Source organism: Leucopleurus acutus (genome assembly GCF_964270905.1).
Source record: "Leucopleurus acutus genome assembly, chromosome: 6".
Taxonomy (NCBI): Eukaryota; Metazoa; Chordata; class Mammalia; order Artiodactyla; family Delphinidae; genus Leucopleurus; species Leucopleurus acutus.
The window spans coordinates 75,939,355-75,965,924 of record NC_139149.1 but is presented as its reverse complement, the minus strand read 5'-3'; the positions used below and the strand labels follow the sequence as shown (position 1 = coordinate 75,965,924).

Genomic DNA, 26,570 nt, shown 5'->3' with positions numbered 1-26,570 from the left:
ATGGCGAGCAAGCAGGGCTTCTGTGCTCCTCTACCGTTATTAACAATGAATAAGGTTATTTTAGAGATGACTACTTAACATTAACAAAGGTTTTATGAAACTCAATTGATGAGGTTTTCAGGTGGAAAAAGGCATGAGAAACTTTAAATTGTTTAAGTTCGAAATAAAAGGTATTTAAACGTGATTAAATATATAACTGAAATACAGAAAGAGTAAGAGACTTGGAAACTAACATCATTTCCAATAGGCTAAAAATACCGTATAGTTTCATTAGTTTATGTCCATCAGACCTAAGTGAAACTTTCCGGAAAAAAAAAAAAAAAAAATCAGCCCACAATGCAAAAATCCAAGTTTGTCCCAATCTTAGCTGCTTCGAGGAGCTAGAATCTCCCACAGGTCCCGCCCTTTCAAAGGAGAGCACCTAAGAACCACAAGACGACACTGCCCCAGGCACAGAATGCTCCTGTTTGACAAAGGTATTTCAGTGTCATGAGGTAAAATGACTGCTTCATCAAGCTTGTGCACAAGATAGGAGCAAATTAATCTGGGCCTTGGTAGTAGAGGATGTAAGTGGAATAAATGTAAGTCGTATAAGGAGAGGGGATCCCTGCTTGATGCTCTGAAGCCCAGCAGTGCACCTCAAACTTTAACGTGTACACCAATCACCTGAGGATCTTGGTCAAGTGCACACTTTGGTTCAATGAGTCAAGGGATGGGCATGAAATTCTGCTTCTCTACCAATACCCTCCCACCCCACCCCGAGGCTGTTACTGGGATCCATGGGCCACACGGCAGCCAGCAAGGACTACAGAGTGATGCATGATGATGCGGCAAACAGAAATGAATCTTTAAATTAAGAGGTCGGGCATCAAATCCCTGGAAGCCGCCACAACTTCATTAAATTAAGATTAGCCTAACAAGAGCTCACATGATTAACAATGGCTAAAAGCTGGTCCAAGTTTTGAAAGCAATCACCTGATCAAGATGTGTAACGCTCACTGCGGGTATTCAGTAGCCAAACCTGCTGTGTTGTATTTCACGTTAGCTAGTATTTTTATGTTTTTCATTGTAAAAAAAAAAAAAAAATAGTTGGCTCCTGCTAGTTAAGACAAAATTTAAAGTCAACACAGGGCAAGTTCTTTGATTCAGAGATTCCACTTGGAATGGGTATGGTTTCGTAGGTCCCTGACACCAAATTCTCTCTTTAACAGAAAATAAGCTGAGATGTTATATTAAGTAAGGAAACCTGCACATGGGAACACTCAAAAAAGGATGCTGAAGAGGTTCACATCCTTATCCTACGTCCACCACCAGCTAAAGGATTTTTAAAAATGCGACCTTGATAAGGGTGAGTGTTGACCTAGTCATCATGAAGACGATGACATTTTTCGTGTTTTCACAGGCTAGATCTTTGTGGTGGGTGTCAACAAGCAGGGATGGCAAATTAACTAATTTGCACAGCCCCAAAGTCCAGCACGAGACGCTGACACATAAAGGAGAGTTTATTGTGGCTTGAAGGGCAAGGGCAAGTGAAGGAATTGCTTCAAAAAAACTTTATTCAGGGTGCCATTTGCAAGCCATAAACCATCTTTTCATCAAACAAATCTGAGTTGCACATTACTAAACACAGCTCTAAACACTAAAGTCTTTTACTGTGAGCCACAGAATCAAAAACAAGTGTTCCATTATAGAACACTTGAGACACATTCCTCAATTGTTTTTTTTAAGTTCATTGTTCTAAATGTTCATTTACAGTAGCAGCTCCAGTTAAAAAGTAAAGCATTCCCACAAAAGATAATACATGCCCACAGTAGACATTTCTTCCAGTTCCTGCACTGGGGCCTAGTTTCAAATACCATTGAATAAAGGGCCAGATTCTAATCACAGATGCAAGCTATAGCATTCCACAGTGTTTCTCCTTTAGATCACAGCATTCTTAAAATAAGCGTCTATAGAAATATAACACATGTATAGCATCCTAACTAAAAGCAAAAGACAGTAAGCAAAAAGTAAAAGACTGGAATAATAAGATAACGATAAAACACTTTCTACAATAGCTTCTTTATTTGTTAAGGTCCTGAAGGGGAAGAAAGATCAATAACAATGTGACAGGTGTTCTGGCCTTTGCTTCTCACAAGCAAAGTATTCTCATGAGTTTTATTTCACTGTCTGGAGGATAAAGATGCATGGTGCCTCCTTGTAATAAAGTGGAAGGAGGGACTAGGCCTGAGTAACAAAGACAATGGGCAGAGTTCTGTTCCTCCATACTGGGGCGGGTCTCCCCCCACAGAGCAGTTCTGCTTTAATCCATGTTAAATCTTGACCTTCCGTGACTTCGAACAAAGGGCTGAACCAAACTACTCTTCTAGACCAGAGATTCTGATCAAGGTGGTCTTGATCCCCTCAGGGGACATCTGGCATTGTCTGAAGACATTTTCAATGGTAACAACTAGAGGCAGGGGTGCTATTGGCACCCAGTGGTTAGAGGCCAGGGATACTGCTAAACATCCTACACTTCACAGGACAGCACCCCACAGCAAAGACTTATCCAGTCCAAAATGTCAACAGCACCAAGGTTGAGAAACCTACTCTACCCCAACAACTGTGTTAAATGACAACACTGGTATGCTTACAATATAAAGCAAGGCAAAGGGCTTTCCAGCAATAGGAAGAGGCTTTGAGTTACTGTTTCCAACATAAGGATGGTTTATACTGACGGTTTACGCCAACCTCCATGGCAGAAGGGGACTTCTCTCTGGCTTTGTTTTCTGATGGTATTATGGACTAAATGTTTGTGTCCCTACCCGACCCCACCCCCCAATTCATATTTTGAAGCTCTAACCCCCCAATGTAATGGTATTTGGAGATGGGGCCTCTGGGAGGTAGGTAATTAGATGAGGCCAGGAGCCAGCGCCCACCTGCCCATCATCCCCCTTCCCCCTCCCATATACACACACAAAGAAGAGGTCATGTGAGCACATAGCCAGATGGCAGCTGCCTACAAGCCGAGGCTTCAGAAGAAAACCTACCTTGCCAGCAGGTGAGCTTAGACTTCTGAGCCTCCAGAAGTGTGAGAAAATAGATTTCTGTTGTTTAAGCCACCCAATCTATGGTACTGTGTTATGGCAGCCCAAGCTGACTAACAGACACAGATGGCCAACCACAGCATCTGAGCTCTAAAGTCAGGTTTAGGCTTTTTGTAACCCTGAGAAAACTGGTCCTTAAATATTTCTCTGGCATAGCCTTGGTTTCCCTGACAACAGAAATCACCAGCCATGGGTGTTATCCTGATAAAATAGCACTGCCCTCACATTGCTCTCTTCCACCAAGTTTCTCCCAGCTGTCAAGTCAAATGCAAATATCAGCTGATTATTATTAAGCAAAATGTAAGTAATTCAAATAAAAATTAAAAGGGAGAAAAATGATTGCAATTGGGAGAGCTCCTTTTACACGAGTAAAGCGTTCCCTCCTTCAAGTGTGTGAAGCCAGGAGTTCCTAGGATGCCGCTACCTTTTGCTCAGCAGGTCTGGGCCTGACTCTCCCCCTCCCAGCCCACCTCCCAGCACACCAGGTGCCAGAAGTGCCCGGAAAACTGGATTTACCGTTCCAGTCATACTGACCCAATGTACACAGAAAATCCTACCTTCCAGGACTGGGTTGGACTGTAAAAGCTGTTCTTTGACTTGATTAACTTCTGCTCCTTTTCCACAAACAGCTGCTACGTAGGACATAACAAGCTTGCTGGCCTCTGTGGGTGAAAACAAGCCATGTTAATAAATTAAGCAGAAAATTTTTTTTCAACTTTCAGGGGAAAAGATTTGGGAGAGAAGGCCCACTAACAGTGTTTGCAAATGACTTCACTCCTGGGAGCAAAGAATGTTTTGGGAACCTTTAAAAATATTCATGCTTTCTATTCAGACATGTCATTGATTCAGATATAACAGGAATTGTGCTTAAAGGTTATCACTGGGTTGCTAAAAAACTGGCTGAGTAAACATAGCCAACAAAATCTGAGGAGGACTATCTTCTTAAAGCAATTGTTTCTTAAAAAACTAAAACTAGAGCTACTATATGATCCAGCAATCCCACTCCTGGGCATATGTCCGGAGAAAACCATAATTCGAAAAGACACATGTTCACTGCAGCTCTATTTACAATAGCCAAGACATGGAAGTAACCTAAGTGTCCATCGACAAAGAAGATGTGGTATATACAAATAACAGAATACTACTCAGCTATAAAAGAATGAAATAATGCCATCTGCAGCAACATGGATGGACCTAGAGATTATCATACTAAGCGAAGTAAGTCAGACAAAGACAAATATCATATGATATCACTTATACGTGGAATCTTAAAAAATGACACAAATGAACTTATTTACAAACCAGAAACAGACTCACACACATAGAAAACAAACTATGGTTACCAAAGGGGAAAGGACGGGAGGGATAAATTAGGAATTTGGGAGCAACAGATACACACTACTATATATAAAATAAACAACAAGGACCTACTGTATAGCACTGGGAACTATACTCAATATTTTGTAATAACCTGTATGGGAAAGAATCTGAAAAAGAATATGTATGTGTGTGTGTATGTATGTGTGTGTATGTGTGTGTGTATATATATATATATATATATATATATTTAAGTGAATCACTTTGCTGTACACCTGAAACTAACATAACATTGTAAATTAAACATACTTCAATAAAAAATAAATTTTTTAAAAAAGCAATCATTTATATATAATTACTATATTATACATAGGTGATTCAAGTCAAAATTAACTTGATAACCTGGGTGTCTTTATCAAATGTATTTTTTAAATTTAAAAGAACTGTCCTTCCTCAAAAAATAGTTTCTAAATAAAATTGGTTTGCTTACAATCAGATTAAATTAATTACTCTTCAAATTGATTAAAAAACTAAGCAACTAATCTTAAGGATTTGAATACAAGAAATACAGACCTTCCAGGTCATCTTCTAGTTGTTTTCATAGGCTTCACTCGTAGAACAAGTTCCCTGCTAAAAGAAGCAGGCCACCGGAAGCATATGAAGAATTCTTAGCTCAAACTGGTAAGGTGGGCCAAATTTGGTTTTATCCTTCCCCTATTAGTACATGTCTCCTCTTAGCATCTGTTTCCAAGAACCTGATCCTTTTAATACTGAGTTCCAAGGAATGATAATAGATATTCAGGGGAAATGAAGTCTAAAGTCAAATGAATTTGGGGCCACAGTAAGTTAGATGAAGTGAAATAGGTTTCCTTTTAAAATGGCTTCTTAAAGGAGCATGTGCATTGTGGAACTCTGGAAAAAGATGGAGAATGCACCATCTCCCAAACTTATTTGCCATAGAATCTGTTTCTCATTCAACTGTCCTAGTTCTAATGTTCCATAATCAGGATCTGGGAAATACTCAACTATTAAATGTCAGTAGAATAAAACATGGGCCCAGGTCCAGGCAGTCAAGGCAAGAAAAACCAATCTCCCAAATCTTGCTTTCTTGCAAGTTCTTTGCTCTAGTGCCACTGTCTGAGGGCAGGAAAGGCTTCCCCAGGTGTGAGTGCCAGTACCCCTACCTATGGGTGTAAGGGGACAAACCTCAACGCTGCTCTTTCTCACAGGGAGACCTGCAGGTGACTTCCAGCCCATTTCCCACCACTGAAGAAATAATAAATGAACAGTTGGAACGCGACCTTGGGCGCATTGCCCAGCGTGTGCTTCAGGGCCTATATACAGCCCCAAAGCATCACCTAATAACAGGAGCCACAGAGCACCAAGAATCTATGCAGGTCCCATAAAGTTCTCAAGGGAGTGCTAGCAAATATGGTGCAGAAGAAGCAGGCGATCTCATGGAGCTGAGGATTGTGGTGGGATGCTGGGTACTTCTTCAACGGTTGGAGTTAAATCTCCCTCCAGTTTGCTTTCTGGGTAACGAGAATGGGTCCAAGTAGATTCTCTGGTGGTCTGTGATGGCGGATTTCTGCAGTCTCCTTTTAAAGACTGTAGCTGAGAAACATCAGTCTTTTCATCTTTGCAATACCCTCCCTCCAAAGGGCATAGTCCCTTAACACATCCTCCATTGCGTAAAGTTCCTGAGCTACGTTTTCCAACGTTCTCAGGGTTTAACTATTTCAAGGCCGGTGAACTGTATGGACACACTTCTGCTGCTCCACCAGGCTGAACTGGCCTCAGTCATGAACAGAGAGTTTATATACTATTACGTCTCATTTCACTTCTTGGTGCTACATTCCCCTCTACCCACCAGTTCACACTGGAACTCTTCTTCTGTCACTTTGCGATACTTTGTTTCTAGGCTTCCTGGCTTTCAAAGTCAGGTGAGGCTGCCCTCCCAGCAAATTCCTGACATCTTGTGCTACCTGGTCTCCAACTGTGGGCCAACTCTCCTGCATCGCCCACACATTCCAACCCTACAGTCTGGCCTCTGAAACAACTCACCTCCAGGCTTTCTCATCATCCTGCTTTCTCAGCAGCACTCTCTGGTCCCCATCCCCACCTACACTCTCACATGTATTTTGTATATTCTTCCTTGACTTAAATTTCTAGCCTTCCAACCCATTACACTATTAGAAGAGTGGAAGCATTTATAGACAAAACAACTCCAGACAGTGGCAAACAAATATATATGTACATATTTTACATGAAAAGCTAAGTTTTCTTTTAGGTAAACTGGCAAGAAATAGTAAAAGTCCAGGTCAGCCTATATTGCTTATTCCAGTGATTATGAACCTCACTGCAGCCAAACCTCCAACCTCAGATACATGGCTACACCCAGTTCTCTGGAAATCCTGTTCTGGTCCAGGGTGGACACCATGGACAAACTGCTTTGTGTGTACGTGTGTGGGAGCAGACGGAGCAGGGGGTGATCAACCAAGAATGAGAACTCTTTGGTGGCTGCTAGAATTGATTTGACCTCTCAGAGACCTTTTAATGGCCTGAACTAAATGGCATCGAATTCTCTCAGGGTCAAATCTATTTAAAAATGGCACCAGGAGCAGATCTATTGGAATTTGGATTGGACCTACATCATATGGCTGTTAAATTGTACGTAAACCCACAATATCTACTGAGATGTAAAGATGGGTTAACTTAAATTGAAACAAGGAATCAGTTTTATTAACTTTAAAATCTATTTAAGTAATTCAAATATCATTTTTAAATATACTTCGAAGATCCTTCTTTCTAAATTGTCAAAAAGATTTTATGCTCAGGTTCTTAACTATCTTCGGGAATTCTATTACTGCGCTCATTTTAATAATTCATTTTTGGAAGCTGGGATTAAGGGTAATTTTCTCCAAAGTCTCATTGTCTAAAAGAGACAACTCATTATTCTTTTCCTGACATAATACTTGATCTTCAACTCAAGTAGTTCATGAGATAGTCACTACTTTAGAAAAAATAAGTAAACCTGTACGGACAAGTTGCAAGGTCCAATGTAGTTTAGAGGGCTGTTTTCATTATATTTCATCATGCTGCAAACAGGAAGTAACAGTTATCTCATGAGGTTTTCTGCTTCATTTCCTTTGGCTCTTCTGTGCTAAAGTTCAAATAAATTTGCATCTTTATTCAAATGTTTACATATTTATCCAAATCAAAACTTTATGTGATAACCTCTATGAATGAAAAATATTGTATTTCTGAGGAGAGTCAAGAATTAAATTATCATCCTCCTCCATACTGCAAAGCCTAGTTCTTGAATCATGTGGACTATCATAGGAACCAATTAAACATGACCTTGGCAAGCACAGCATAAAATCTTAAGCATTTTCCAAGGCAATACTTTTGAGTAGACCGAATGCATTAATCTAGTAATCATACTCTCAGTGACAACGTCTTGCATGTTTGCTGTAAAAATATAAAAGGATTCTATGTAGGACAAAAAGGTGTATTCTTCACGTGTACTCAAAATACTGAAAAGCACCGCCATTCTAGATATAAGAACACTGGCATTTAAAATTGGCAAATCATAACAGCATTGCTTAGAACTCATTCTTAGTTCATCATTTTCTCTAACTCACAGATACTTTACATAGGTAGATTTATGCGCATATATATGTTTGAATGTTGAATTTTAAAATGCATTGAGTTGGACAAACAAAATATGAAGTCTTCAAAGTCAAAATATCTTCTCACCAGAAAACAGGAGAACATCTAGGGTTATCAGATATCCTGCACTAATGAACAAATGGCCTATAACAAAACATTTCTAGACCAAAATATCTAGACCAGAATTCATTTCTATAAAGAATGGAAAGGGGTTATAGATGATCGTTTATGATTCTGGGAATTTTAAATTCCTGTTAAGGTATGATAACTAATTTAACTCTGTATACTCTGGTACCTTGCATTGGGTTGTGAATAGTATCTACTATATGTTATTATATAATTATGTAATATGTAATCATATAACCATATAAATTCATATACTATAATATTCTTTATGTAAGAAAACATTGTGAAATAGCAATCAGTGAATGAGAAAGGGAAAACAATGAAAGACATTTGTAACCATGAGGACAAAAGGCTGGGAATCTATCTCATGGGCAAGTATGAAAACCTATGCATGGAATCGAGCAGGCTCCACATAGATACTGTGTCAGGAAAAAAAGGTAGGAATACAAGCAAGGCTTATTCTGAGGTTTTTTTCCAGAGCTAATAAATTTATCCAGGAGTTAACAAATATCGATGCATGCATTCATAGATACAAATAATATCACAGGTCACATACATATCATATAAACTATGTCATATATGTCATATAGCATAGAGAAAGCCATACATTTATATACACACAAATACTGACATATTTATCTACTTCTATACCTCTCTATCTCCTTGGTTAAGACACCCAAGTTTTTCTAGGGACTATGCTTACAAAGGTCTGGTGGTCCAGTGACCTAAAGAGTATGACTGTCTACATCAAGCAAGCCATGTTTGTATACAATGAAACAAGGACTCTGTAACACAGAAGAACACCCTTTTTCAGCAGTCCTGAGTCTGCAGTGCTGCAAAATCACCCAGCTGCAGCACATCCAAACTGACCCGACAGGCAGCTGGGAACTGCCCCGATCACTGTACCAAAAACATGGGTCTTGCAGTGAGAAACGCAGCCTCTGCTCCAAGAGGAATCATGAACGGCAATGTTTTTATTGAAATACAACTATATGTAAGTTGCTTTGCTTCTGAAAGTTGGCCACAAAATCTGATAATTCATGTCAAACATGTGAGTCAAGAGAGGCCTCTCTCGCACGAGGAAGAAACAAAACAAAGCTCACGACATTTTGGCCTCGAGCTGGCTTAGCTATTCTGCTTCCATGTGGAGATACTCAGCACTAGAAAATGCTCACGGATGTTTAGGCTACAGCCAGTCAGTCACATCTCTGTCGCTGACCGAGTCAGAAAACTATCACAGATGTAGAGCAGTACAAGCTCACTTGGGGTTCAGAACCAAGGGTCTTAATGAGCAAGGCAGGCTTTGTAACTCTTTTAACAGATGGCTGCAGAGTTCCTAGAAACTGATGTAACTGTAAAATTAGAAATCAAATAATTTATAATGCTTTCTTATATCAGGATCATCTTCTCAGGCCCACAGTTTACTCTGAAGGCCTTGGAAAAATGCAGTTACGATGGTTCCCTCATGTTCTGCCTGCCTGCCCCCATCGGTGCTTGAATGATTTCCCACAAACTATTTGTATTCATGATAGTGAATTGTGAGTTCCCTGCCTAGAAATAGTTGGGCACTTTTATGAGGCATGATGGATTTTTTATTTAGCACAGCAGTAATGAATTAAATAGGCCCCCAAAGGATTCAAAATGTTCACGCCTCTCCCTGAGTGCCCATATTATACAACCCTACAGTGTAAGAGTGTCTCCAGTGTTTAAGACCAGTAACATCATCATCTGCCAGGGGGGTTTACAACCTCGTTAACTTAATTACTTCTTATAAAATGAGCCCTCGGATACTACATGGTGGTTCTGTATATGCTATTAAGCAAAAACTCTCACTGAAAAGAGATGCTATACGTAAGTACATAGCACGTTCCAGGTCCTCAATAAATGTTAGTTATCTTCTTCTTTCATTCATTCACTAACACAAAAATGCTAATAGCTACATGTATTCAAAAAAATTTTGGTGACTAAGATAATGTGACATTTCCAGAATGGCCTGGCATTCCTCTTCCCCACAGAATTGAGAGTAAACCCCTTCTTGAAATTCCTCACACACTGTACTGCAAATCTCTGTATTATTTTCCATCATTTCATTTTCCCGTAAGTAATCTCCATGAAACAGAGACATTAAACAACACAAAGTCTACTCAGAACTATAGTCTGATGACAATTAAAACCTTAATACAATTTGAAACAATTTCTGTACCCCTGCTTTCAAAAAGAGAGAAAAGTAGAAAAAGATGGGAATACATAAGTAAAACACTAGATGTCTCTATGGAAATGGAGAGGTAGGAGATGCTATTGGGATCTATAAATGTAAAGAAAGGGCTGAGCAGCTACCAAAGAGTATAGCTGAGTAGATACTTAAAAACAGCAGCTCTCAGTAGTGGTGTCCACTGCCCAGCACCAGGATTTTAATGATAACGGACAAGTGAAACATCACCAGATCTAAAAAGCACAGTAGCTCATAAACAAGACAAATGCTTCGAGAGACTTCTGGACAGTTGCTACTCAAAGTACGGTCTGACGACCAGCACTACTCAAAAGCTGGTTGGCCCCTGGACTGCTACTGGTCTATCTACATGTGAGAGTAGGCGTTGAGAAGTTTCTGTAGCAATTTGGTAGTTTGTCTGTGGAAGCTAAACAGAAATCGGGGCCTGAATTTTCTATGTCTTCTTTTATTTTATTTTTCTGGTATTGGTCAGCAGCAGACTGCAAGAGAAGGGAACCTGGTGCTTCCCAGTGAAAGGTTTGAGACGTACTGCTCCAGGGTGTCTGTGGTACCCTCTCCAGCCTCTTGCTGAAGCAGCACCTGTAAACAGAGCTTCCTACCAGAGGAGGAGGTGATGACCCTGTGAAGCAGCTGTCCATTCTTCAGCTTATGACAGAGGGCAAAGGGGTCCTAGAAGGGACTAAATCCAGGGAAAACGATAGGATTTCAAGTGGTGAATGGGACACTGAAACAAAGAGGACAAGTTATTGACTAGAAAAATAGAAGAGAAAAGAGAAGAGAAAAATATAGAAAAGAAGAATGAACTCCATGTGCCACTAGATTTCCACCAGAGGAATAAGGTGTTTTTGTTTTTCTCAGAAAAGAATGAATGCCCTCCCTGTGAAACAGTAACAGCAACCTCCACTCAGTTTCTTAATAAAGAAGGTACACGAGCCTACCAGGAGATGGAATTTTGCTCCAGGAGGAAGCAGTATGGTTTACAACTCTCTGAGAAGGAGGAGGTCATATACCAACATGGCTCATGGATGTGGATGTGCTGTCTTCTTGGAACACGTTCCAGAGGAGATGAAGAACTGGCCAATACCAATCAAACCAGTGACCACAACCCACTTCTGATGACTCACTCAGGAACAAACTGAAACCATCAGATACTCAAAGAAATCTTTAGACATGATGAAGAATGAGTAAAAATCTAAAAAAGTGAATAGGCTTAGGAATATTTTCATCTCTTCCTCCCTTATGCTTTAAAAAAGGAAACACACGTGAAATGAATAGGCTTGTAGATACAGTCAAAGGGATTGAGGCAGGGGTAGGTGGCATGAGATACGTCACTAATACAAATGACTTCTGTCAGGGACACAGTTTTTAACTTGCCTTGCCACCATTTTCACTGGTTAACCTGGAAGCAAACAAGAAGCTGTATTGCTTCTAAGAATTAAATTCTGTTTCACAAGAAAAGAACTGGTTAGTGACACGGAAGGAGCAAAAACTTTCCCCCAAGATACCAATGTCCTCTTAAAGTTCTTACCGGAAAGAAAGAGTTCTAAACAACCAAAGATATCACAAATTTCTGAGTAAACAGTGGTAAGAGCCTATATCCAGAGTTCAAATGAATGATCTAAAAAGGGGTGGGAAACTCTATATAATGACACTGGCTACATACAATAAACAGCAAGCCTTTTAGTGAAAAGTAACATGAGCTGCCATTAGAAGGGGGGAAAGCATGAGGGGAAGGTGAAGAACAAGGTCGAGGCTAGATCAAGCAGAATCTTGTGTGACAGGCACACGGGGTTTGGCTTATATTTTGGTGCAGTGGAAACTGTTAAATATTTTTATGTAAAAAAAAGTTTGATGCAAACAAACATGGAAAAACAATATACCAAAACTGATGAGACGCAGCAAGAATGTTTCAAGAGGAAATTTTATAGCTATAAATGCATACATCAAGAATAAAAGAAAGATCTTAAAAAACCCCCTAACATTATACCTCAAAAAACTAGAAAAACAAGAACTAAGCCCAATCTCAGCAGAAGATACAGCTTTTTTGAGGAAATAATGAAGATTAGAGCAGAAATAAATGAAACAGAGAATGAGGAAAGCAGTAGAAAAGATTAACAAAATTAAAAGTTGGTTCTTTGAAAAAATAAACCAAATTGGCAAACTAACCAAGAAAAAAAGAAAAAGGGCTCAAATAAATAAAATTATAAGTGAAAAAGGAGACATTCAACAGATACCACAGAAATAAAGGAACATAAGCGACTACTATGAACAATTATATGCTAACAAATTAGACAACCTAAAAGAAATGGATAAGTTCCTAGAATCATGAAGAAATAGAAAATCTGAACAGACCGATTACTACTAAGAAGATTGAGTCAATAATCAAAAACCTCCCAAAAAGAAAAGCCCAAGACCAGAACTATCTCAAACTCTTGCAATACAAAGAAGAGGGAACACTTCCAAACCCAGCATTACCCTTATACCAAAGCCAGATAAGGATACTACAAGAAAAGAAAACTATAGGTCAATATCCTTAATGAATATAAGGGCCCAAATTCACAAAATACTAGCAAACTGAATTCAACAGCACATTAAAAGGACCATATACCATGATCAAGTGGAATTCATCTGTGGGATGCAAGGATGGTCCAACACATGCAAATCAATAAATGTGATACCTCACATTTAACACATACATCACATTTTAATAGAATAAAATCATATGATCATCTCAATAAGTCCAGAAAAAGCATGTGACAAAATTCAACATCCTCTCATGATAAAAACTCTCAACAAATTAGATAAAGAAGGAGTATACATCAACATAATAAAGGCCATACAGGACAAGCAGGCAACTAACATCATACTCAATGGTGAAAGGTTGAAAGCTTTTCCTCTAAGATCAGGAACAAGACAACCCTCCCCACTCCTATTCAACATAGTACTGAAAGTCCCAGGCAGAGCAATTAGGCAAGAAAAAGAAATAAAAGGCATCAGAAACAGAAAGGAAGAAGTAAAATCGTCTCTGTTTACAGATGACAGGATCTTATGTACAGAAGATCCAAAAGACTCCACCAAAAAGACTGTAAGAAGTAATAAACTAATTTAGTAAAGTTGTAGGATACAAAATCAACATACAGAAATCAGTAGCATTTCTTTATACTAACAATAAATAATTTTAAAAGCAATAAAGAAATCTATCCCATTTCCAATAGCAACAAAAACAATAAAATACTTAGGAATAAATTTAACCAAGAGGTGAAAGATCTGTATACTGAAAATGATAAGACATCGGTGAAAGAAATTTAAGTGACACAAGCAAATGGAAAGCTATTTCACATTCGTGAACAGAAAGAATTAATATTGTTAAAACATCCCATACTATCCAAAGCTATCTATAGATTCAATACAATCCCTGTCAAAATTCCAATGGCACTTTTCACAGAAATAGAACAAACAAGCCTAAAATTCATATGGAAGCACAAAAGACCCCAAATAGCCAAAGCAGTATTGAGAAAGAAGAACAAAGCTAGAGGCATCATACTCCCTGATTTCAAATTATACTACAAAGCTACGGTAATCAAAATAGTATGATACTGGCATAAAAACAGACACATAGATGAATGAAACAGAATGAAGAGACCAGAAATAAACCCATGCATAAGCAGTCAACTAATATTTGACAAAGGAGCCAATAATATTCAATGGAAAAAAGGCAGTCTTTTTAATAAATGGTGTTGGGAAAACTGGATATACACATGTAAGAGAATGGAACTGACAAAAATTAACTACCACCCACAAAAATTAACTCAAAATGGATTAAAGACTTAAATGTAAGACCTGAAACCGTGAAATTTCTAAAAGAAAACATAGGGGAAAACTCTTAGACACTGGTCTTGGCAATGATTTTTTGGATATGACACCCAAGGCACAAACAACAAAAGCAAAAATAAACAAGTTGGATTACATCAGACTAAAAAGCTTCTGCCAGCAAAAGAAATGATTAATAAATGGAAAGGCAACCTACTGAATGGGAGAAAATATCTGCAAATAATATGACCAATAAGGGGTTAATATCCAAAATACATAAATAGCTCATACAGCTCAACCAAAAAAACCCCAAACAATCCGATTAAAAAATGGGCAGAAGACCTGAATAGACATTTTTCCAAAGAAGACATACAGATGGTCAACAGGCACATGAAAAGATGCTCAACATCATTAATTATCAGAGAAACGCAAATCAAAACCACAATGAGATACCACCTCACACCTGTCAGAATGGCTAATATCAAAAAAACACAAGAAGTAAGTGTTGGAGAGGATGTGGAAAAAGGGAATTCTTATGCACTCTTGGTGGGAATGTAAATTGGTGCAGCCACTATGGAAAACAGTATGGAAGTTCCTCAAAAAATTAAAAATAGAACTACCATATGATCCAGCAATACCACTCCTGGGTATATATTCAAAGGAAAAACAAATACTATGTTGAAGCGATATCTGCACTCCCATGTTCATTGCAGCATTATTTACAATAGTCAAGAAATGGAAACAAGTGTCGGTCAGTCTATGGACGAATGAATAGAGAAAAATGTGGGGTGTGTGTGTGTGTGTGTGTGTGTGTGTGTGTATACACACACAACTGACTATTGTTCAGCCAAAAAAAAAAAGGAGGATATCCTGCCATTTGTGACAACACGGATGAACCGTGAAGGCATTATACTAACTGAAATAAGTCAGAGAAAGACAAATACTGTATGATCTCACATATATGGAATCTAAAAAAAAAAAGACAAATTCATAGAAACAAAGAGAAGAGTAGATTGCTGGTTTGAGAAGGAGAATGGGGAAATGGAGATGGGTGAAAGGTGATCAGAAGGTACAAACTTCCAGTTATAAGATGAAGTTCTAGGGATCTAACGTACATCATGGCAACTATAGTTAACACTGTATTGTATACTTAAAAGTTGCTCAGAGGAATTCCCTGACGGTCCAGTGGTTAGGACTTGGCGCTTTCACTGCAGGGAGCATGGGTTCGATCCCTGGTGGGGGAACTAAGATCTTGCATGCCGTGTGGTGAGGCTAAATAAAAAAGTTGCTAAGACGGTAGATCTTAAAAGTTCTCATCGCACACACACACAAAAAGGTAACTCGAAACAAAATTTTTTTAACAGGCCAAGGGTTTGATCCAGTTTTCAGTTTTACAGATCATTCTGGTGTCTGTGAAAAAAAAACTGTAGGCAAGCATAGGGGGAAAAGAAGAGACCTATTAGACATTGCTACAAACAGTCCTCAAAGGAAGTAATGGTTGGTGGCTTAGTCTAACTAGAGTCAAAGAAAGAAAAGGAAGAAAGAACTTGGCATGAGATATATTTTAGAGGTAGGGTTGACAGGATTAGAAAATGGGATTCATGTGGAAGATACAGGAAAGGAAAATATCAAGGATGACAGTTACATCTCTAGCTTGAGAAACTAGGCTGATGGGTGGTCCCACTTATTGAGACCAGGAAGTTTGGGTAGGAGGGTAAAATCGAAAGTTCGATTTAGGGCGTGCTTAGTTTGAGATGCCTCTGAGAGACCCACACAGACTTGTCAAGCAGGTACTGGATGCGTAAGCTGGAAGACAAAGTCAGAGGTACTGAGTGGAGTGTACAGTTTAGGAGGCAAAAACATAATCTGAGACTAGTTGTGACCGCCCTAAAGAGAATATAGAAAGATAAAGAAAGATGATCCAGAACTAACCAACACAACAACTTTTTTTTTCTTTTTGGCTGTGCCACGAGGCTTATGGGATTTTTAGTTCCCCGACCAAGGATCGAACCCGGGCCCTCGGCAGTGAGAGCTCAGAGTCGTGACCACTGGACTGCCAGGGAATTCCGCCAAATTTACTTTTAATGAATTAACTATATTTCAATTTTCAGTTGTCAGGATCAGTCTTTGTCCTGGTCTGATTCAGTATTTTCGTCAATTTCTTAAATTAAGACACAGAAGGAGGCTCGGGTTGGAGGATGGCATTTATTCAATCATTCAAATAGGTAGTGATTGCCTAATGGGTCCCAGGCATTAAGTCAGGCTATAGGGACACAAAGATGAAGAAAACATAATCCCTGCCTTAAAGAGACACTGGAGGCTAGTTTAAAAAAAAAAAAAAATTACCAACAAGGGCAATGGGTTTAATGGCACTCAAAAAGAATCATGTTCAAAGTATGAAGATACAGCTTAGCATAGTGGATAAAAATGGTGCCATGAATTAAATGTTTGTGTCCCCCTGAAATTCATATGCTGAAACCTTAACCTCCAAGATGGGGCCTCCAGGAGGTAACTAGGTTTAGATGAGGACATGAGGGTAGGACCTCGGTGATGGGATTAACGTCCTTATAAGAGGAGGAAGACCAGTGCCCGGTCAGGCTCACTTTTAAACTCTCTCCTCCCATGTGAGGACACAGAGAGAAGGTCCTCACCAGGCACCTTGACTGGACTTCCCAGCTTCCAGAACGATGAGAAATAAATGTCTGTTGTTTAAATCACTCAGTCTCTGGTATTTTGTTACAGCAGCCTGAGCTGAGACAAGTGGGGTCTCTAGAGCTATATATCTACCTGCGTTCAAGATCCCAGCTCTGCCACTTACTCACTGTGAGGTAGGGTTGACAGGATTAGAAAATGGGATTCTAATTCTAAGTTTAAGCAAGTTGTTTAACCTTTCTGTGGCTCAATTTCTCCATCATAAATATGGGGATAAGAATACTTATCTCATACGTGCAATATGCTAACCACGATGCCCAACACGTGGTAAGTGCTCACGTAAGTTAGCTACTATTATTATTTCCCAATGGCATGGCAGTGGTTCTACGGGAGGGAACAGAATCATAAACAAAAGATTCTACATGTAGGCTTAAAATAATTTTGTTGAACAATACCCAACTGAGAAAATCTGACCAAACAGAAGTTAATATACAAGAAACCTATAACACCTTGCTCGATGAAAAGACCAATATGAGTCAATACACGTACCACATGAATAGAAGTCTCGTATCCACGTTAAGAGGGCAACAGTTTCACAATAACCAGGAGCAAATTTGAAGTATTCTGTTTACTCCTTGGGATGCAATTTTATAAAGCATATTGACAAACTGGGAAGACGCTGGAATAATATGACCATGACAGTGAGGAATTTGGGAACGAGATTCAATCCTCCTGTTACATGTTCGTATACGCACCCTTACAAGTGTACACCTCACTTCACTACACTTAACGTTTTGTATATAAATTGTATGTATACCTGTATACATTTAGATGTATGTACATATATAGCGTAGAGCTATTGTTTATCTCCTGTACTACACTATAAACTTGACAAGGACAGGAATGGTGTCTGGCTCACCAATGTATCACTGGTACCTACTGCAGTACCTTTCACCTAGTAGGTACTCAGGAATTATTTCCTAGATGAATGAATAAATGAATGTGTATCACATGAGAAATTTTTAAAGAAAAGGGATTTTTAGCCCTAGGAAGCTTTGATGGATGACTTCGAAGAATTAAGTGATTGTCCTGTAGGAGAGAAAGCAGACTAATTTGGTAAGGTCCCAGACTGCAGAGTTAAGACGAATACATAGAGGCAGAATTCACCTCTAGGTAAGGAAGAACTTTTGTTCCCAAACCTGTGTGACAAAGTCCATAGGCCACCTTACAAAGCAGTGAGGCCTGCATCACTATCAAAGGAGTTTGGCTGTCCCTGGGGAGGACCCTACACTAAATGGTCTCTAACTAAGATCCCTTCCAATTATATGAGTCTGTGCTCTCTGTTACCTTAGATTCTTACATGCCACTCTTTCCCCCTCCATTTCTGCCCATCCAGAGCCTAGAACCTGCACAACCTTGCAAAGAAACAGTGCACTATGTCTCCAAAGGCTCCGGGAAGGGAGCTGGACACATCTTATCTAGCCATTCTTTCTCCAGCTACTTCGAGGGGTAGGGAAGAGGTACTCCTTAAGAAAGTGGAGGAAGAAATAGGTATAGAAAGAAAAGCCATTTCAGCGCAGATAGGGAGAGTTTAAAGACACAAATCTAACTAAGGGCTAATGAACAAAATGGATTCAGTCAGTTGACTGAAATATCCACAGGGGATTTTCTTCTCTTGAGCATCAGGAAATCAAAGTTATTAATCTGATAATTAAATAGCCAAGTAAAGTTGAAGCATTTAAATCCCACTTTGGCAAACTAGCAGAAATGACCAATGATCAGAGTCTTATCTATAAAACAAGAACATCTTACAGATGAACCAGTTATGAAAATACTATCCTCCTCTTTCAGGGACTCATCAGTTCCATCAAAGAAACCTACTGACAACAGCAGTTCTAACCTGTCCAAGTTTGGACTCAGAGATCACAGCTCTTTTGAACGTTTTCCAGGTAGCTGGGCACCATGTGTAAAATCACTTTCTCACTCAAGACAATCACACAGATTGCTTTTATTAAAAGCACAAGAAAAAAAAAAGCACACTCCCTCCCCATTTGAGGGGTTGTTTTATGGGGAGGTTGCCAGCCTGTCTAAAAATGTGTACAAAAATCTCAATGCTTCAGGCTTCAGAGGAAGACTTTTCTACAGTGAAATCCAGCATTTTCCTGGTGCCCTCCTTCACTTTTTAGCAGAGAGATAGTCTGTGGTTGTGGGATCTCCAAACCCAAACAGTCTGGCATTTCTTAGGGAAGTGGTGAGACCTCGCACTAGACCTTGGTGTCTTGGAGGGAAGATAAAAGACCTTGAAGTACGCAGGAACTGCAACAGAAAGGTCTAGAATCCAGAAAGAGACTCCCACATTGGTTGGAACCCTTTTGATAGGTGCCTGCTCCTTCACGGGAGAGATGAGGCAAGTCCTTCCCGGAGAACATTCCAGGATCCTAATCACTAGCCTTCCCAGCATGAGTCCTGTGAGCGTCATGCTAATGAGGCTCCACCCACCCGCTCTGCCATCGTCATTCTGTGCAGCGTCTACCCTTCTACAGGAGAAAGTAAGGTTGTCCAGTGGCCTTACCTGTTTTTCCTGCTCCGCTTTCCCCAGTAATCAGAATACACTGGTCTTTATCTTGATCTCTTAGGGATCTGTATGCTTCATCTGACAGGGCAAAGCTGCAGGGGATAATGGGAAAAAAGTCCTTAAAATTCAGCTCATTATTATATGTTTATCAGATATAACTAACTGCAGGCTCTTTAAAGGGTCACTGATACGCTTTAGATAGAAAGCTGAGATATCACATTTTATTTCTTTCAAATTCTTAAAGTAAATAAATAAAGCTATCCATTGTTTGTGGCCCGTGTTACCTTCTCCTATGCATTCTCTCTTAACTGAAACGGTACTGATGTATAGTACTCTAAAGATAGAGAGTACATGTCCACATGTCCACAACTGGATAATGTTGCTATTTCCAGGACAATACACTGGAGTTTCGAAACAATGAGAAAATTTTTTTTTCAAACACTAGAAAAATGTTATCAAACACCAAATAGCTGATATTACCATCACTAAGCTAAACACAGAACTACTGCCTTCACAAACAAGATGGTTGAAACTGTAAGGTCCACCAGAGGCAGGTGGTACTATAGGTTTGCCGTGGTTCTTGTCCGGTCCTGTGCGCTCTATGATGACAAAGGGCCCCCTATCAAGAAAGTCCTCATGTTGACCTTCCCCTCCTCAAAATTTACGAACAAGGTAAATTTTGCTCCCTCTAACTAACTGAAAAATAATTGGGACAATATGATACTGTACTTAAAATAGGAAAGCTCCTCTTCTAATTCATTTATTAACAAGTACTTACTGAGTCTACCTTATGTGAAGAACACGCTAGGAATGCACGGGAGAGAGATACAAAATAGAAAATAGGTTAAGTGCAAGGAAAAAGATATGTGCAAAACATTGCAGAACCAGACCTCAAGGGGGTAGGGGTGTGGAGTAGGAGTATCTTAAGAGGTAGAAACACAGCCCTAAAGAATTCATTAGCGGGCTTCCCTGGTGGCGCAGTGGTTGAGAGTCTGCCTGCCGATGCAGGGGACACAGGTTCGTGCCCCGGTCTGGGAAGATCCCACATGCCGCGGAGCGGCTGGGCCCATGAGCCATGGCCGCTGAGCCTGCGCGTCCGGAGCCTGTGCTCCACAACGGGAGAGGCCACAACAGTGAGAGGCCTGTGTACCGCAAAAAGCTGCTGGAAAGCAAAGCCTGAGGAGTGATGCGCTAGAGAGATGGGCAGACTCCAAATCAGGAGAACAGAGATGATCGGGAGCCACCCAGAGGGAATGTAAGCAACAGAGGGACAGGATCACATAGTAATCAGAGAGTAATTAGAGCTAAAAATAGCAGCATTTACCCTGTACCAGCATGGTCCCCAGGCCCTTCATATTTAATCTTTTTTTTTAATTTATTATTTTTTTATTTGTTTATTTTTGGCTGCGTTGGGTCTTCGTTGCTGTGCGCGGGCTTTCTCTAGTTGCGGCGAGCGGGGGCCACTCTTCATTGCGGTGCGCAGACTTCTCACTGCGGTGGCTTCTCTTGTTGCAGAGCACGGGCTCTAGGCACACGGGTTTCAGTAGTTGTGGCACGCGGGCTCTAGAGCACAGGCTCAGTGGTTGTGGCACATGGGCTTAGTTGCTCCGCGGCATGTGGAATCTTCCCGGACCAGGGCTCAAACCCATGTCCCCTGCATTGGCAGGCAGATTCCCAACCACTGTGCCACCAGGGAAGCCCCCATATTTAATCATTTTAAATCTCACAACAAAACTACTACGAATAAATTATTATTAATCCCATTTTCAGATGATGAAATTGTGTCAAAAAGTGAAGACAGAACTTGTCAAGGTCACACTGGCAGTGTGCTCTTGACCACTGGGACACACCACCTCCGTGCTCTGGACAGAGATCACAGGGCCACAGGACGGCATGTAAGAGAGACCAATCTGGAGGCAAGGAGCCTGGGGAAGGGCTGGGATACGGGAAGAGCGTCGATTCAGCCAACCAGACTTTGGCTTCTCTTCAGGAAGTGTGTGGCGCCATAATAATGACAATGTACTGAGCACCTTCGGTGTGCTAGGAGCTGAATGAAGTGTTGTGTTCATAATCAGATTTCATCCTTACGGTAGCTCTGTGAAGTGAATGCTACCTGCATCCTTAAAGAAAAAGGATCCAATGAGACTGAGAGGTGACATGACATGTCCGAGACCAGGACAGTCATAACCTGAACCCAGAAATCCCGTGTATCACATTCTTCCCCTCTCCTCACATCCTCTTACAATCATCTGTGGCCTTATCCTCTGGCTGGATCGATGTGAGCCCCCAAAGAGAGTCACCACAAGCCTTATGTGTAACCGTCACATCAATGACTCCAACCAAAGCCTTGCACATAAATACAGTCATTTGTCGAATGAACATATAAAGAAAAGGCAAGAAAGGGACTTTTTCGAGTAACATGTTGCTTTAGCTTGCTTATGTGAACAATGTACACTGATCTCTTTCCGTCCAGCATGTCTTCCTCACCCTCAGATCCCTTCAGCCATCCCCTAAGTAACCAGTGCCTTGCTGTGTGCCAAGGTCGACCAGTGCCAAGGTCACTCAGTGGCCTCATCCTTCTCTAGCGTTCTCTGAATCCCCGAGGAGGAAGCAAGCATGCCCCTCTGCACCACTGCATACTGGGACAACGGACAGAACAGTGAATCCCAGAGGCAGAGGCATCCTAGATGGACAGGGTTCCCTGGGCCCCAGACCCCCAACTTAACACCTACAGGACCCTGAGCAAGTCCCTCACCCTGGCTGAGTTTTCTGCAGGTACAAAATTAAAAATGTAGCCACGTACTTCCACGTAGAGGATTAAGTATACCTGTATGAAAGCACTTTAAAAGTGATCGAGTCCTGAATAAATGTCCAATGTCCTTCTGTATCATAATTAGTTATGCAGACATCTTCTGATCCCTTACCAGAGTGTAAGCTCCTGGGGGGACAGCCTTGCTGTGTAATTAATCTCTGTGCATCCCACAGAGATATGAACGAAAGACATCGTCTATACCAAAACACGAATGAATGAATGAGTGTACTGACAAAGTCCCTACTGGACTGCACTCCGTAAAGGGTGGTGAACAGGAAAGCCATGTCTTCTGTGACCTTCATAAGGGGAAGGAGAGCTTTACTTAGATTCCTTATTAGCCTTCCTCCCTCCCACTCCTCCCACCTCCAGACAAGAGCTCAGTGATGCCGCTGTCATTTTCATCATGGGCAAGAAACAGAGGAAAGCATGTTACGGCAAATATACAGATGAACTTTTCCAACCATACACATCTGCCGACCCCTTCATGGGTTAACACAGGCCTTTTCCCATGCTCCTAAGACTGCAAGTTAGCTTTATATATTACACTATTACCAGATCCCAAAGGATGCAAACTGACTTCTAATGTGAATAACCACATATGATTGTGCGTGCACATAGATATGTGGACACACACACACGAGGGTTCAGGAGATCACCAAATGACCCTGGCATGGGTTTATTTCAAGTCAAAGAAACACCTAGCTTGAACACTTACTTTCCACTTGTCTATCTAGACAGAACACTTAACTGCTGTTCCCCAAACTGGGCTTGATTCATCTAATGAGGAGTATATTTTAATTTCAGATAAAGGCTAAAAGGGGTAGTTATTCTGTCAGGACTCTGGAGAGTCCCTGATTTCAAACTGCCATGAAAATTTACCAATTAAAGTATTTAAGCGCTGGGAAAATTGGCCTGGACTACTGGCACAGGCATCTCAAGCAGAGCATAAATGTCATCATACTTATTTCGTATAAACACAAAAGATCTTGACTTCACTTAAAAATGACAAAGGGGCAGGCGGGTCCTGAAAGACACCAGCTCCCCTCCCAATCTTGTTCTCTTTCTCTCTGGCAACGTTAGCACATGCCCGTCACCACGGCCAACATTTATAACTAAACTGAAACCACATGCCAGTCTTCCCAACCACTCTATAATTAAGGAACTTAAATAAATCTTTAGAGAAGTTTCTACTTAAAAACAGTTGTGACCCATATGCTTCGCATTATTTTGTGAGCGTGTCATCATTGTGAGTTACCACACACAAAAATGAACGGTTTGTTGAACTACGATGACGATAACAACGGGCAAACATGGTTTTCATCCCACCACATCAAGAGCGGTGTTTCATCCACTATGTCTGTCCTCTAGTTGAGCTCTAAGAATAGCGACAGCCTGACGTTTCAGTGTAAGTCCCCCCTTCATTTCCAGATCAGCTAAACGGCTGTTCGTTGAGAGCCAAACTTTCCCCAACACCAAGCATGTTTGCTGCTTATCTGTAAATAGCTGTATCTATCGCTTTTAGGTTTTGGAAGCTTGGTTTGGGGCTCATCTGTTATGTTCTGTCAGAGCAGAAGATTGGGTTTCATGTTCAAAATTATCTAGTTGGTGTTTATGTCCCTTCTCCACCTTATTTCTGTTCAGAATGTTAATCTCCACCGTGGCCCTGCTTTCGTGGGCATCAAGGGTGATGGCAGGGCTTCTTTTCCCCAAACTCCAAGCTCTCCACCCTGCCATTTCCTTTCTAGGTTTCTTTCACCTACTGTACGAAGCAGAAAAGATGATGTGACACCCAACACATCACCCACCACCGCCTAAAGCTTACGCTCATGTTCTCCCAAGCAGCCCCCTACTTTTCAGTCCCTCTGGCTATCCTCTAATGAGGCGCTTGAGGAATCACTCTCCAAAACGGTCAAATCCATTTGAGGACTTTTAGTTTGTCATCTCCATTAGCCAAAGTGCTTAACGGAACAAATTTTGTCTCAGGAAACTCTCCTGAACTTAGATAACTGTTTCTACCTTTCTGTTTCAGTCTTTTTCTTTAAGAGCTCTCTCAAAATGGTATTCCCTTTCATTCAATCCTGAATCCTGGAATACTTTCAAATCACACTAGGGAAATTCTGCTTCTGAATTTAACCCTCTTAAAATAGCTCTGTCTCAAAATTCTCATCTACATTGAGATCTACAAATCTCAACTATTTCTCTCCTTTCTAGCTCTGGTTCGGCCCTAAAAACTGTGTGCTTTTAAAATTAAGCAACAAGGGCTTCCCTGGTGGCGCAGTGGTTGAGAGTCCGCCTGCCGATGCAGGGGACACGGGTTTGTGCCACGGTCCGGGAAGATCCCACATGCCACGGAGCGGCTGGGCCCGTGAGCCATGGCTGCTGAGCCTGCGCATCTGGAGCCTGTGCTCCGCAACGGGAGAGGTCACGACAGTGAGAGGCCCGCGTACCGCAAAAAAAAAAAAAAAAAAGCAACAAAAAGTAAGTGTTTTTTAAAAAAATTCCTAACCTCTAAGTGTGCCACCAATTCCTAATCTCATACTAAACCCGATTAAGGGCTAAGGCAGTCCACAGCAAGGACGTGGAAGAGAAGGAAAAGGAGAAAGGGAATTGTGTGTGGTGTGTTTTGCACAGTAACCTTGAGGTCTGTTTGTTTATTTGCTTGTTTGTTTTTAAAGGAGAGGCACAATGCTGGCCTTCCTTGTAAAATACTATTGCAGGTATCTGTAAATCTACAATTGTCTCATATTCTCAATTCAGAAACAGTCACTCGCTTGAAAAATATCACCCTGTTAAATTAGTGTTATGCCCTTCCGTAAAACATTCATCCTATCATATCTTAAGGGAAAACTTCAGGGAAAATAAGTTTTTATACTTCTTTGTTACAAGTAACTATAACTTTTTTCATCCTGGAAAGCTTTATTACATTCTTGTCCTATGCCAGGACAGGCATACCTCATTTTAATATGCTTCATTTTATTGCACTTCCCAGATACTGTGTTCTTTACAAATTGAAGGTTTGTGGCAACCCTGCATCAAGCAAGTCTATTGGCACCATTTTTCCAACAGCATTTGCTCACTTTCATGTCTCTTGGTTGGTCACATTTTGGCAATTCTCACAATTATTTCAAACTTTTTCATTATTATTACACTTGCTACAGTGACCTGTGATCCGTGATCTTTGATGTTACTATTATAACTGTCTTGTTGTTTCGTATTTTTTATTTAATGTATGTACACTGTTTTTTTAAAGACATAATGCTGTTGCACACTTTATTGACAGACTACCATACAGTGTAAACATAACTTTTACATGCACTGGGATACCAGATAATTTGTGTGACTTGCCTTATTCAGATATTCACTTTATTGAGGTGGTCTGGAACTGAACCCACAATGCCTCTGAGGTGTGCCTGTGCAAGCATGGTAAATTAACATATTTACAACAATACAGTTTTTCCTACACAGCCACAGCACTGGTAAGCATTCCTAACAATCCAAGCCTCAGAGCAAGAGAAGACAGACAACAAAAGTAAGCCTCTCTTCAAGACAGACAGCAATAGGGACTTCCCTGGTGGAGCAGTGGTTAAGAATCCGCCTGCCAATGCAGGGGACACGGTGTTCAAGCCCTGGTCTGGGAAGATCCCACATGCCACAGAGCAACTAAGCCCGTGCACCACAACTACTGAGCCTGCGCTCTAGAGCCCATGAGACACAAGTACTGAGCTGCCTAGAGCCCATGCTCCGCAACAAGAGAAGCCGCCGCAATAAGAAACCCACGCACCGCAACAAAGAGTAGTCCCTACTCGCCGCAACTAGAGAAAGCCCGTGCACAGCAACAAAGACCCAATGCAGCCAAAAATAAAAAAAAAAATTTAATATTAAAAAAAAAGATAGATAGCAATGGGCATATGTACACCATGAAGTTAAAAAGAAAGATTATGAAAACAAACACAAAGAACAGAATTAGAGAGAGATGGATGGTAAATGGACCTAAATGGTTGCGAGGTTTCTGTATTTTACGTAAAGTTGTACAGTATTAATTCTATATGGATCTTGAAAACTCAAGGGTGTGTATTACACCATGAATAACCACAAAATAGAACACAAAGAGGTACAAAATAACAAAAGAATTAAAATGGAATTCTAAAAATATTTCAAATTATCCAAAAGAAGGCAAGAAAAAAAGAACAAAAACAGAGGGGAGAAATAGAAAGTAAATTATTGAATGGTAAACCTAAATTCAACCATATCAATAATCACACTAAATGTTAATGGACAAAATACTCCAAT

At 40.5% G+C, this 26,570-nt stretch overlaps 1 protein-coding gene across 4 annotated transcripts in view; it reads right to left on the bottom strand.

Moving 5' to 3' along the window:
- The window catches only part of MYO1B (myosin IB), a 182,901-nt gene that overhangs the window by 75,988 nt on the left and 80,343 nt on the right, over positions 1–26,570 (bottom strand). For all 4 annotated transcript variants that reach the window (XM_082841300.1, XM_082841301.1, XM_082841299.1 and 1 more), the window contains exons 4-5: positions 19,466–19,560; positions 3,644–3,748 (exon numbers count right to left, since the gene is read on the bottom strand). In XM_082841300.1, coding sequence (XP_082697426.1) covers positions 3,644–3,748; positions 19,466–19,560 — 200 coding nt within the window. The remainder of the gene's footprint in view (positions 1–3,643; positions 3,749–19,465; positions 19,561–26,570) is intronic.